Here is a 13,903-nt window from a genome sequence, read left to right on the forward strand (position 1 = left end):
GATATATTTCAATGACAGATTCAAGCAATCCAGATATAAAACAAACATTATTTCAGTGCATACTTTAGCCAAAGTGATTCAAATGAGTGGAGAAATATCATTTCAGAACTGTGTTAGTGTTCTTTCTTACATAATTTGACAATTTGAGTCATGGATGAAATATGAGTCGTATTGATAGCTGTATGGCGGACGAATCTACAGCATTGAGATGACTAATAATAATAGAATTAGAAAAATAATAATAGAATTACAAAAATATAAGCAATTACTTTGGATATACATTTGTAAAGGTAAGAGTATAGTGATTGAAACTTGTCAAAACATAATAGTTTGTAACTTATATTTTCAAAATGTATTCATTATTGTCTCTAATATTAGTTCAGTTAAAAGTGACAGGTGGGTTTTTGGTTAGGCCAATACTACAAATAATGCTTAATACAATACTTATGTGGTAGGTTATGTGAGATAAAGAAACAAGCTTACTCTACTAAAATCATCAAACTATAACATAAAAAAAAAAAGTAGGATAAAGGCATTATAATAAGGTGTGAATAAATATATTTAGAATGCCAGGTTCGATTCTGAACCAACTTTAGATAATGTGAAGGTAGATAATTTGATCTAGGTACTAGCACTGTAATTAAGGCTTTCTCCAAAGCTCTTCTCTGTTTCTATTTGCCGGTATATGAGACAAGTTACTTGCATATTTCAAATCACTTCTTAAACTTCAAATATATACAACCACAATGACTTTCTTTTGCTAGCACATCTATCACAAAATGGCTGTAGCAGATTCTCATGTCAATCACGACAAAGGGAGACAAACAAAAATTCTTTTAACGACCTGAAAGAAACATGGCAAGTTATTTCATGGAAGAACATTGATGCATAAAATCATCTTTCATGCGAAAAGGTTGGCATAGAAATTTGCGTAAAAGATAAAATTAAAGATACATATCTATCTGTATATTACATGAATATTTACACTGTTTACAGCAGAATGAGTAACATATCGAGTAAAAATAGTCTTACAACAAACAAGTAGACGCACAAGCATCTCTAATATGACTTACTGGTAGATGAATGGAGGAAGCATCGCAACTAGATGTGGAGGAAGGATTCTTTCCTTATGCCACAAGTCTGAGAAAAAGCCAAATTGTCTACAGGTATATACCGTACAGAAGCTTTTTCACACTAACTGGTCAGATGGTATGCGGATGCTTGTAGCAGAGTTGAGTCCTATCAAATGGATGTTAATCTGGGTCCTGTCTTATAAAGAGTAAGGTCTGATCCCCATTGATCGCAGGTCCTCCAATCAATGCAAACTTACATACACCTATCTCTATTAAGTACAGTTTTAATTAATATCATGTTGCATAACTATTTATAAGATAGGGCCTAGTATTTCATCTTATGCTCATGTTGCATATATTCAAATAATTTCTAGAAATTTGGCTAACGATAACCATTCATTTTTAAGAGACACAAACACAATAATAAATGCACAGATCCCCGTTTGCCCGCATGATGCTCTTCAGAGTTGTCTTTCACAGAATTACTCTTTTTGGTAGGCCAATATTGCACTATGTATGCATCGAGGGCATGCCCCGGGTAATGTCTTATCCCCTTCATCGGTATACATGGCCTGTAATGCTTTCTGAGTGATGGGAAGAGGGACGGGGAGAGCCTCCATGTCTGTACCCCACGTTGACATGACCTGATGCTTCAAATCCTGCCTCTGATAGTGATGCCCGCAGGTAAACACCACACATTCCAATGACACCCTGCTCCCGCCCTCGTATGGTGACCCGCCTCCAGGCACCAAGGCTGCTAGATCCTTCCCGGAAAGTCTGATGTAACTCTGAGACATGGCATCCTTCCTTAGGTTGAACAGGATCTCCTGCCAGAGCTTCTCTGCAGGCACACTGTCGTACGAAGACGAAGCAGTGGCGGCGGCTGCATCCAGTCTCAACTGGTTGGAACTGGTTTGAACTGGAATGAAAGTAGACAGTACCTGGTCTAGGTTTGCCAACGAGGGCTGACTACTGGAGACAGAGGCCACTACATGGTTGGTGATCTCTAAGCAGAACGAAGAGCTGAAGCGATCTAAGAATGCTGGAGGTATGAGGTAGTCGGCTTTGCCTGGCTCTGATTCTTTATCTCTTGCACCTTCATCCACACTGAGAAACAAAGGATAGTACACAATCGATGGTTAGTTAATTAACTCTAAACATGTTTGCTTTGATTATCTATGTCTTATCTGAGAAAACATACAGATTGCAATTGAAACTGTCGTAACAGATTCCAATCTCAACTTTGCTTCATTTCTCTTCATGATATTCTGTTTTATACACATGTACCTCTAAGGAATAGTGAGAAAAACAAATTCTTGGCCAATAACTGAATTCAAAACCTTCCCCATAGTTCCTATCCTCTATAAAAGATTCCTGCAGAATATGCATCCTCAAGGATCATTAAGATATGACGCGGCAAACTGCAGCAGATTTATGAAGGTATGTGCAAAATTGGAGATCAAAAGACGCTGTGTTTTTTTTTCTCTAAGAGTGAAGATTGAAGCACTCATTTCTTACAAAACTAATTGGGTGAAGAAAACACTGCGAGTTGCAAAATTCAAATTTGAACAGAAAATGACTGTAATTCTGCTAATAAGGAACAGTTTGCCACATTAAGAAAAATTTCAAATATGACTTTTTACAATATTTTGGCCCTTTTATCAAGTTTTGAGATTTTCAACGTTCCAATCCCTGCAAGGCCCTTTAAGCTCTTTGGACTTCAATAACCTGACTAACCTGAAGAGTAATGAACTGAGTGGCTGAGCCAGTAGATCTAGATGAGGTAGAAGAAGAGATTCCAATTCATTGATAGCTAGGTGCTGATGACGATGCCAGTAGTGGAAGATCTATGAAAACAAATCCATTGATTCCAGGTAAATTTCACATGGGGTTTAATTGACACTGTACTTTTAGATTTTTCACAGAAACGAAACAACTTAATTATCGGAGCTTATATCAACTGGTTACATGAATTAGGAAAATGAAATGAAAATCTGAATCAAATATCCACTACCAAATTTAAATATATAGGATATAATATCACAATGAACAACATTGTAGTATCAAATGGTGATAACAGAATGACATGCATGTTAACAGATATATTGTTTATTATATTTTTGCAATGGCAGGACCATCATGTAAACATTTTAAACAGAAAATCTTATTTCTAAAATTAAGTAGTCTCATATTGTCCACAGCATCTGCATTGGATGTCAAATGTGAGGCCAGTAATTACTTTTCAATGGTCTTTAATCTCATCAACTAAACATGCAAATAGATTGAATCGATTTTAAGGGAAAGAGGGATTATACCTGGATCAACAGCTGCTTGCCAGTTTCTATGACGATAGCTTCATTGAACCTGGAAGTTGGTGCTTTCTCTAAAACCAATCTATGTGACAGTGGAAGAAATTCATTACAAATAATGAGAAATAGAAGTAAGAACTAAGAACTAAGATCCCCAAAATTATCTTGTTTTTAAATTTTCTTCATAAACCCAAGAATAATTCCTTTCAAATGACTTTCAGATATACCAATCAGTCAAACAACGATAAAGAATTTCGAAAATTTCAGACAATTTTTCCTCTTCTTCCCCATATTATTTCAATTGTGATTAAATCTCATGAAAATCTTGAATCATTCCACATCTGAAATCTCACAATACCTTAAATACTTGGTGACAGTAGTCACTACTTTCTCCTGGTGTGCTTGGTGATCACTAATAAGTCCAGTCTCTAATTCTCTGAGACTGTAGCCTAATGCTGAGATATGAGCACCAGTCTGTTGGCTTAATTCCACTGCTAACCACCAGTGTTCTGTGTTGACTGCATGGTGTAGGATGGTTGCAGTGCTGAAGAAGGTCTGGGCAAATTATAAAAAGACACAGTAGATTTGTATTATATGAATAGGGATGCCAATAGTTTTTTCTTATTAAGCCTGAAAAGATGCCCATACATGATGGAGCCTCAAATAATACTTTGTGAATTCATTCACATAGTACAATGTGAATTCTGGAAAGAATTTTAAAAAAGCCTTTTAAAAAAATGCATGAAATGGATAAAGAGGTGACACAGCCTAAAATTAGGCAATGGCCTTGAAATTGGCATCTCTGAAGACAATATAAATTAATCCAAATTAATTTAGAGGTGATATATGATGGTACCTTAGGGTAAATGTATTTGAATCGCTGACTAAATACTGTTTTACCCCAAATGAATAATCCTAACATGAAATAAATGACAGAGAAATGAGATTGCACTCAAATTTGGTAATGTAAATGAATCCTTTCCTTCCCTTGTCTCTTCTCACCTCTTTCTATGAACTTCATGATAAATTATGAGTCAGGTGACAGGTTCAAATCCTACTGGCTCCAACATTTTTTCGGACTTGTTTTCAATTACTTACTGTGTGTAAGCCACAAATAGGTTAACACAATTGAATTTTCTCCCAGGAAGCACAACATTTATGTAACTTATGAGTTGCAGACACACAGAATTATAGAGATTTTACTTACCTGCAAATGTGTGAGAGTAAGAGAGAGACTTGGCTTGCCATAGACTGGTAGATCTTCATCTGGCTGAGCTAAGTCAGGTAGGCCTGAGATGATGGACTCTAATACCCCACTATCCTGGAGCTGAATACACAACGATATAGAAAATTATGATTCGACTGAGGTTTATCACAAAATTGGGTTCTATCCATGACCTTGCATCAAAATAAGGTTTAGATTAGGGTACTTGCTCAACATTTGGTGATATCATTAACAGAATGTTCTGAAATATGAGTGCAAGTTCTGATAAAATCTCCTTCATATTTCATGTATTACTAAACTGTTGTTAATAATGGATGCTAATTACAATGTGTAACATTGAGACAGAGCTTTCCTTTACCATACATGTAGCTGAAGGGGCTGGGTCAGGGAATGTATTTTTCTCTAATATAATGACATTCATTATAATCATTATCCTCTTTACAATAAAAAATCACCATCATCATAATTATCACCATCATCAAAATCAAAATCAAAATCATAATCATAATCATCATCACCACCACCACCACCACCACAACAACCACCACTACCACCAACAACACCACCACCACCACCACCACCACCACCACCACCACCAACACTACCACTAACACCAATATCCTCCTCCTCATTATCATCAACCATGTTAAAATCTCAATATTTACCATCAATATCCTCCATTTTCTCAGTCATATCACACTGCCTACATCCTCCTCACCTCCATCACAAACATCTTCCTCCCCAAAACTACCAACATCATTACTATGACGACGACCATCATCACTCCAATCCTCGTCTCCTTACCTCATCCTCCCCATCGGAGCTCTCATCACTGCTATCACAGCTGGCTATACTCTCCCTCTCTACATGTATAGCTGGTATGCCTGGTATGATGGTGGGTTGAAGGAAGGTCCTGTGGGTGTTCTTAGAACCTGACCTGTGGTCCGGGTAGGCCGATGTGGGGAAGGGTGGAAGATGCATCGTCTTTTGAGTTTCCATGCCAAGCTGTCAAAGAGAAGGTCACAGCACCAAATACGTGTATGATGATGTGCTAATGAAATCATTATTTCCAAATTGTCTCTAATAAAGCATCTCCCCTTAGTACTGCAAACTTGTGTTATCTTTATTTACACTAAAAGAAAATATGAGAAGACACAGGCTTCAACAAACAAACTGTACAGATTTGTTGCTTCATGAATAAGTTCATTAAGTATCGATCATTTCACTCTTCAAGATGATCAGTGTTTGTTAATCAAGCAAGTACTCTTCATATTACAACTAATCTTTTACAAGTATATTAGAAGGTAATATGAAAAATAAATTTGTTTATAAGCACAATAAAGCTGGCATTTCTGGGTGAAAATGGATGTTGATCCTGTCTCATGAAGAATAGATTGGGATTCAATCGCAATCCCTCCAATCACTTGCAATTTGCAAACTCCTATCTCTTCAGTAAAGATTGGCAGTTGCCGTCAAGTTGCCTTCAATTTAAATCAATTGCAACTATTCACGAGTCAAGGACTTTGTCTCATCTAGTGGTTATTCTGGGAATTGCTTGCATGATGCAAAGCATTTTTTCTCTCAAATCTTCCAAGATAGAATCAACATTTGATAAACCAACAAGTATGCCAAAATGAGCCTTTACAATCCTACAGCAATACATCCTTCTACGTTATCTTTCTTACCTTTCCATAGTCCCCTGACCCCCAAGCTACAGCTTGGTTCTGATAATTAACAGCCAGTGAGAAACGGGAGCCAGCAGCTACCGCAACAAACTGATCATCCCTTGATCGGTTGATGAGAACTGGGACACTCTGTACATTAAACAAAATCGGAGTAAACCAATATCCTGCTAAAAACAGTACAAACAACTATTATGATAACATTGTCATGGATTGTATTTAAGCAATTAAAAGTGTTTGGAACTATGTGACATTTTTAAAGCATGATTTTGAAATTTTCTGAAAAACCTTTCTGTAAAGGTTGCTGTAGTTTGATTTACTTTACAGTGAGTTTATCAAACAAATTGATACATTACACCTACCGTAGGCAGACTCTTCATTTACTTCACACTTCTACTGTATATGTACATGGCTTCCATTGTACACCCTTGCAAAAGAGTCTATTTTTCCCATTAAAAAAAATCCTGCGTACACCTAATGAACTAAACTATAGGGCTCACTTTGACTTTACTTTCCCTTGTGCCTCAAACCATAATAGTGACATAAGAGTTACATGGTAGTGGAACCTGTATAAGAGACTGCTCATTTTAAACAAGAAAGGTGGGCTTTATGTACAGTGTACAGGTTCCTTTCATACATATTTCAAGAAAAACAAAATGTGTTCTCCATAGACAGGCGGTTGAGAATCCATTGAAGACAAAATAATCAGTATACAGCTTTCTAGGCAGGTGTCTGATAAAGCGGTTTTAACTATACTGCCACTGGTATCTTCTCTAAGAATTTTGAAATTGAATCATTTCCTACCTGACTGACTCTGTTTCCCATGCCTAGCTGGCCTGCTTCATTGCTACCCCAGCTATACAGGTCTCCTACAGTAGTCAACATCAGGTAGTGATTCCCTGACATCGTCATCTGGGGATACAACGGAAGAGAAAAGGAGTCGTGAATGATGGTGTCCATGTCATGAAGCCACTTAGGAAGACTAAAGCTAGTATTTAGAATAACAAACAAACATCACCCTAGGTATTAAAAACAATGACCAACATTCCCTCCAGTAACATTTGCTCACGACTTTACGTCATCAAAGAATAGGGGTAAGGGTTAGGGTTGCCAGTGGGTTCTAAGATAGGGTTAGGGTTAGGTACAGTCCAGGGGTTAGAGATAAGAATCAGGTTAAAAGTGTGAAACTAGCACACACTAAATCGTGGTACGCCTTGTAGAGCACCTCCAGTACATGCTCCAGAGGTCTTTCATGTTGGATAACAGATGGGTCAACCAAAATGACTCTGCCACGATCTCAACTCAAGATAGCGTGATAAAGCACATACTGGATCATGCTATCTCTTGAAATGAGAACGGGGTCAAGAGGGGCAAGAGAAAGTAGGGCCAAGTATCCTACCTTTTTTATAGGTGCTTGTATGTTGGTCGGTACAAGGGACGGCAAGAGATGCTGGTTCTCGAGTGGAAGAGAAGGCAGTCTGGTCACAGTCTGGTGATGAGGGTCAGGGTTACTGTAACGAGATGACTGATGACGTTTCCTGGCAAGCTGTAACGCCTGTCTCAACTCTAGAGGGCTCTTCCCCCACGTGTAGACCTTCTGAGGGTTGCTGGTGATGGCAATCTAATTGAGATAATTGGAAAACTGGAATTGGAAATCTGCCTCAACTAGTTATTCAAATATTATATTATACTCTGTTAAAGTACCGGTAGCCATTTGCAATGACTAATGTAACTGAGGTAATCAGTGGAGGTGTTGTGGTGCAGTGGTTCATTCACTTGACTCTCAATCTAAGGGTTGGGGGTTCCAATCCCAGCCTGGCACTAACATCTTTTGGCAAGGCATTAATCCACAATTACCACTCTCCACCCAGGTGTAAATGGGTACCTAGCAATTGCTGGGGCTATAATAATTGCAGGGCCCTCAGGAAGAACAGCATTTGTGCAGATGAGGCTTCCCTGGGTAAACAATATCATTATTATATTGGAGCATCAAAAGCATTATCACGTGATAGATAAGCTTATAAGAAGATACTATTACCATCTCTACTCTGAATGTTCATGTTAAATAGATTTTAATACAATTCACTTTTGACACATTTGAATATATTTGAAACACACATCAAATTCAAAATGCTGTGGAGGAAAACCCCCTTCTATATGTTAATAACATCATCAAAACCAAATTGTTTCTCTACAATGACCAAAGAATACAGCAGCTTTAAAAGTGAAAACTCTAAATTTGTCAAAAAATGTTCCAACTCTAAAAGACATTCACTACATACATGAAGAAGAACGAAGAAGCATAACAAAGCATGAAGAACAAGAGACAAAAAGAAATAACAAAGAAAGAGAATTGCAGACTTACATTGCTATAGTAGCCACACGTTAATATGCTGACATGGTGGGAACTTAATGCTTTCAATCGGACGGGAACGGTTGACTTTCCTATAGATCCAGTACCAAGCTGACCAAAAGATGAGGATCCAAACATCCATACCTTATGAATAAGATAAGGAAGATAGGATAAGATGAATAACATACAAAAATTTCTCTCTTATTTATTACACTGTGAAAATTGCATATACATGTACATATCTTAGTATGGTGTACGTAGATAACTTTTGTTTTGTCATTTAACTGTCTCTGCTATCCTAATCTTACTTTCCCCTGCTCTACAAGTTCCTTGTTATTAAATACTTCACTGCCCATTAACAAGAGAATGTCCTATCTCTGCCCATTACAAAAGAATGTCCTATCTCATTCATCATGGTTATTAATTTAAACTCTCCCTGGTCAAGAACCATCAGACAAATCTGCCATGACATCTCTTAGTCTATACAAGCTTATACTTCCTACCATGAATAATAGTTGGTATAGATTGATTAAATTTTTGTTGCCTATAAAACAAAAAAGGCACAACAATTTCAATATACGATCACACAAGTGAATAGTTGTGTGATTAGTAGTACAGATAGTCTTCTACATCAATGCAGCATTATTTTTTTTAGATCAATTATAAAAAGAACAAAACAAATCATTATCTGACCCTCTCCCTAACCGAGTGCTCCCCTTAATTGTTTTTAAAGCCAAGATCTCCTTTACATCCTGTTGCTATGGTAACCTACCTGTCCATCATTGGTGAGTGCTCCGCTATGAGCGTAACCAGCACTGATCCCAACTATTGCACATTTACTTAACTGGTTGACAAGTTTTGGCAAGATTTGGTCCTCTACGTCTCCGTGTCCTAACTGACCGTGGACACCCCAACCAAAGCTCCACAGTCTGTCAAGAACAAAACACATTTGTTTAAAATGTGTGTTTTGTTTGTTTTTTTGTTGTTGTTTTTTTTAGGGGGAAATGTAGGACATAAAGCAAACTAATGTTTCTGTAGCGTACTGAAATCATTAAAAATAGCATACTTCACTTGTCAACTAAATGTACTTTATAGCTATTGAGAATTTTTGTTGTTGTTAATATACTTTTAAAATAAAGAAAATATTTATTAATCCACTTAATTAACACAAATATATGTGCTACTTGTAAATATCGACTTGCATGGTGATGTAGATAAACAGTAGGCTTGCGGTTGCACCATGTGGGAGAGAGGGAGGATTGAGGAGTCCTGAATGAAATTACTTATATGTAATAAAATTTAAAAAAATAAAGAATTAATTGATGCCAATGACAAGACATGTTTATTATATATAATCTAACTATTCATTTCATATCTTTAATTGGAAAGACCTGTCGAGAAGTACAAATTTTCTTTCACAGAGCCATACATGTACATCTGGTTTTCAGCACAATGATTCACATCTCCCTAATACAAAGAAACCTGCTGTAGTTACCATCTGTAAAGAAAGACCACCTGTCTAACAAAGACCATATGTTTTTTGTGTTCCCTGAAAATCGTCTCCTATTTGAAAGCAGTACAAAAGCAACCTCTCTTTAAAGACTACCTGGCTTATAGACAACTTTTTTGTCTTCCTTGATGTCTTTATGTACAGGTTTCAGTGTATAAGCATTGAGCTTTGAACAAAGCACATAGCTCAGTTCAGGTAGAATCAAAATGACATTGAGGTTGAAATATGTGTTGTTCTAGAACTCATTCTTTTCATTATGCTCTGTATCTTTTTCAACAAAAAAAACAATATTGACAGTTCTCATAAACTTAAATAGTTTGTGGAGTATGAATAAATAAACAAATAAATAATGATTTAATGTGAAGGCAATGATTAATACCTTTGGTCTTGTGTTAGCACCAATGTATGAAGCTGACCGCAGGCCACTGATAGGCATCGTTGACCACTCAAAGCTTCTACAGCTACCGGTCTGGAGTGGACGTTCCTGTCCCCGACCCCCAGCTGACCATAGGAGGAGCTACCCCAACTATATAGCTGGACAATCAAACAGATGACATGCGATCAATAATAATAATACAACCAAACCTTACATATAGCGAAGCACTATTTACACTTCTTTACCTCAATTTACAGAAGAGGCTCATCTGATTGACATCCTAACCTTGACTCTAACCATGAGCCTCTAATCACCATTCAACTAATATACACACAAATTTGTTTACAACTTGTACTTTTCTTTTTGCCATAAGGAACAAATCATAAATTGGAGGATTTATATTGAAAACAGCTGCCATAAAGCATAAGGCATTTTAATCAAAGAATTCATAAGTACTGATACAAGAAGATCATATATATATTTAAGACGTATAAAATTATTTTCTTTCTTGAATATAATTTGTTTATTCAGTTTCACAAATGAATAAACATTCTTGAAGGCAGGTCATGTATTTAGGTCCAAGTGAACAAAAAAGACATAGCATGAAAGTACACTACAAGTTGATAGTTATCTGGTTAAAATGGAGGTATTCTGTGTTCATCTCTTACTTTTCCCTCCTGAGTGACGGCCATAGTATGTTCCTTCCCACAAGCCACTGCCCTGACGTGGATACCGTGCATGTGAAGAGTCTCTACTCTGAGTGGGGGCGCTCTACCATCCAGAGACATTATATCTCCTTGACCTAACCTACAAACACAAACAGGAATAGATACAATGATATAGATGAGGTACTATGAAATTGAAAACATAGGAATCTAATCACGAGTCTTCTTATAATCTCTTGGTCATTATGACCTGTTATGCCATTATGATAATCTTTTATATGATTCAATGTTTCAATATTCTTGATTTACTACAGAGTATGTGAAAACTATCATAACAGGCACTTTGATGATTAAATTCTAGGCATAGTCGGTGAAACCCTTTGGATTAGAACCCTTTTGCAGTACAAATTATAGTTAGCTCTCTCTAGCGCTCATGTTCCTCTTGGGCACAGAGCAGGAAAAATAAAAAACAAAGTGTGTCTTAAAAATGATATACAGATACAACAACATTCAAAATCCAGCTCCAAAACAAACCTGGATTTATTGACAGTAATGTTGGTCTGCATTATAATCTATTAATCTGATACTATCATGCGTTAATTGTCTAATAATACTAACCTTCCTTCATGCGCCCTGCCCCACGTATAGACATCCCCGTTGGCTACTATAGCAGCATGGTCCTGTCCACAAGCTAAGACATTCTGAGTTGGTAACAGGAGACCCACAGGTAACCTGTCAGAGCTGTTCAAGGTATCTTCAGGACAGACAGGGATGGTGAGATCACAGGCATGACCATTCTCCAAGGATTGGGTGCTATGTCATGTGGTTTGGGGGAAAAAGAATTAAAAAACATTCATTCATTTGAAAGTAAAACAGGGTTTATGACCAGTGTTCCTCTCCTACATATTAATTTTTATAATTTGTTTGTTGATATGGTTTTGTGGGTTATTAGAAGAAGTTTGGAATTGCTTCATGCAATTTTCCTTTAATTCCAGTATGATAATTATCAAAAAAGAAAAGTTGTAATGACTTTTAATATACAGTTACTGTGCAACAGAGAATTAAAAATAACAGCATAAAAAACATTTTGCACAATGGATGAGCTATTTCTCTATTTCTCTATTAACATTTCTATATAGCAGACTGTAAGTTTGTTCCTCTGTCCGTCTGTCTGTCTGTCTCTATGTATGTATGTCTGTCTGTTTGTCTGCCTCTTTGTCTGTCTGTCTGTTTATCAATCTACTTATATTTCTCAATTGCTGCTTTACCTAACCAACTAATGAACAGCTACAACAACTGAACATTTCTTAAGCAAAATATACAAACTGATGTCTAATTCTTGAATTCTCACCTGCCCTGTTCTCTTCTCTTCTTGTTGAGTTTAAGGAGGATGATGAGAAAGATCTCTATTAGCACACTGGGTTTAGGGAACAAAGCACCATCCTGTCAAGGTAAGAAAGGGCATAACAATTAATTTAAGCAGAAAGAGGATAAGGGATGCGAATAATACATACGGTAAAACCCTGCAGCACAGATACTCCAGGTGTATTTTCATTTGAAAGCAAAACTTTGTCATTCTAAATGGAATACAATGCTTGTCTATTCCAATTTACTAAAGAGATAATTTTCTGTTGGCAGGAGCTCTTTTAGGATTTGGTGTTGTATAAAAATGATTACCTAACAGTGATATTCAAGCATGTTACTGTTTTTTACCAGAGCTTTCGAGAGCTAAATTGCTCACCACTCCTGTGTGTTTTTTTTCACTGGTCTATTCCTACATTGCTGCATGTTTTCAGATTGGATGGAACTTTAGTTTAGAGAATAAATCATACATGAAGAGGATTACGGAATACACCATACTAGGAACTAAACGGGTTTCAAAGTCTTGATAAAGAGAAGTCTCCTATCTGTGATTTAAGGTAGCAATCAAGATACCACAGCTTATACAAGAATCATTCATATTTTACCTCACTGTCTGTAGAGCACTGAGCAGTCCTGAAGCTATCATAAGAAGAGGTTGAACCAGTAGAATGACTCCTAGAAATTGGGGAAAATATAAATAAAATACTCAACAAAATTGAAAATGAATTGTCTTGAATATTAAATGGCTTTTACCACTATGTCAATAAGCTAAAAAAAGCTAGTTAAAGTTAGCAATGACAGCATGTAATCCCTATGATATATTTTTTTATGGCAATCACATGTCTTGATCCTATTGTATATAATCTAAACAAATATTTTCTTAAAGGATTATTCTAGTATAAAAATACCATATTACATCTTGGTTTAGCTGTAGTTACAGGCATACTTCTGAATTACCCGATACAAGTAGCAGTGAATCATATGATAACAATGGTACATGGCATACTTGATGCACATTATAAATCTGCTTCTGGAAGAATCCAACCTACCTTTCTCTCTGGCTCTTGAGGAGTGGTCTAAGGGTGGGTTTGGACGGGTCAAATAGTTGAGCCAATTTGAGTAACGTCTTGGCGTCTACATCGTCCAGACAACCTCTCACAAACTCAGTGTATCTGAAGATCAGCTCAGGCTATATGCATAATAGAAGGATAATGAACTTAATTTTTTCTTTGGCGAAGGATGGCGACTGTTCCAGGAATTTTGTGTAAAACTTTGTTTTATACCTTTTTTTCTTTACCCATTTTTAAATTTTACTTTTTACTGTCTTCCCCTTTTCCCTGTAAACTTG

At 36.6% G+C, this 13,903-nt stretch overlaps 1 protein-coding gene across 1 annotated transcript in view; it reads right to left on the reverse strand.

Moving 5' to 3' along the window:
- The window catches only part of LOC100887866, a 36,665-nt gene that overhangs the window by 13,490 nt on the left and 9,272 nt on the right, over positions 1–13,903 (reverse strand). The window contains exons 11-27 of the mRNA XM_030972051.1: positions 13,605–13,744; positions 13,161–13,230; positions 12,545–12,636; positions 11,812–12,006; positions 11,197–11,335; positions 10,532–10,686; positions 9,415–9,571; positions 8,655–8,786; positions 7,689–7,910; positions 7,094–7,201; positions 6,293–6,421; positions 5,412–5,612; positions 4,590–4,709; positions 3,741–3,937; positions 3,389–3,467; positions 2,811–2,920; positions 252–2,180 (exon numbers count right to left, since the gene is read on the reverse strand). Coding sequence (XP_030827911.1) covers positions 1,556–2,180; positions 2,811–2,920; positions 3,389–3,467; positions 3,741–3,937; positions 4,590–4,709; positions 5,412–5,612; positions 6,293–6,421; positions 7,094–7,201; positions 7,689–7,910; positions 8,655–8,786; positions 9,415–9,571; positions 10,532–10,686; positions 11,197–11,335; positions 11,812–12,006; positions 12,545–12,636; positions 13,161–13,230; positions 13,605–13,744 — 2,871 coding nt within the window. The 3' untranslated portion in view covers positions 252–1,555. The remainder of the gene's footprint in view (positions 1–251; positions 2,181–2,810; positions 2,921–3,388; positions 3,468–3,740; positions 3,938–4,589; positions 4,710–5,411; positions 5,613–6,292; positions 6,422–7,093; positions 7,202–7,688; positions 7,911–8,654; positions 8,787–9,414; positions 9,572–10,531; positions 10,687–11,196; positions 11,336–11,811; positions 12,007–12,544; positions 12,637–13,160; positions 13,231–13,604; positions 13,745–13,903) is intronic.

Source organism: Strongylocentrotus purpuratus, unplaced genomic scaffold (assembly GCF_000002235.5).
Source record: "Strongylocentrotus purpuratus isolate Spur 01 unplaced genomic scaffold, Spur_5.0 spur5_scaffold_6, whole genome shotgun sequence".
Lineage (NCBI taxonomy): Eukaryota > Metazoa > Echinodermata > Echinoidea > Camarodonta > Strongylocentrotidae > Strongylocentrotus > Strongylocentrotus purpuratus.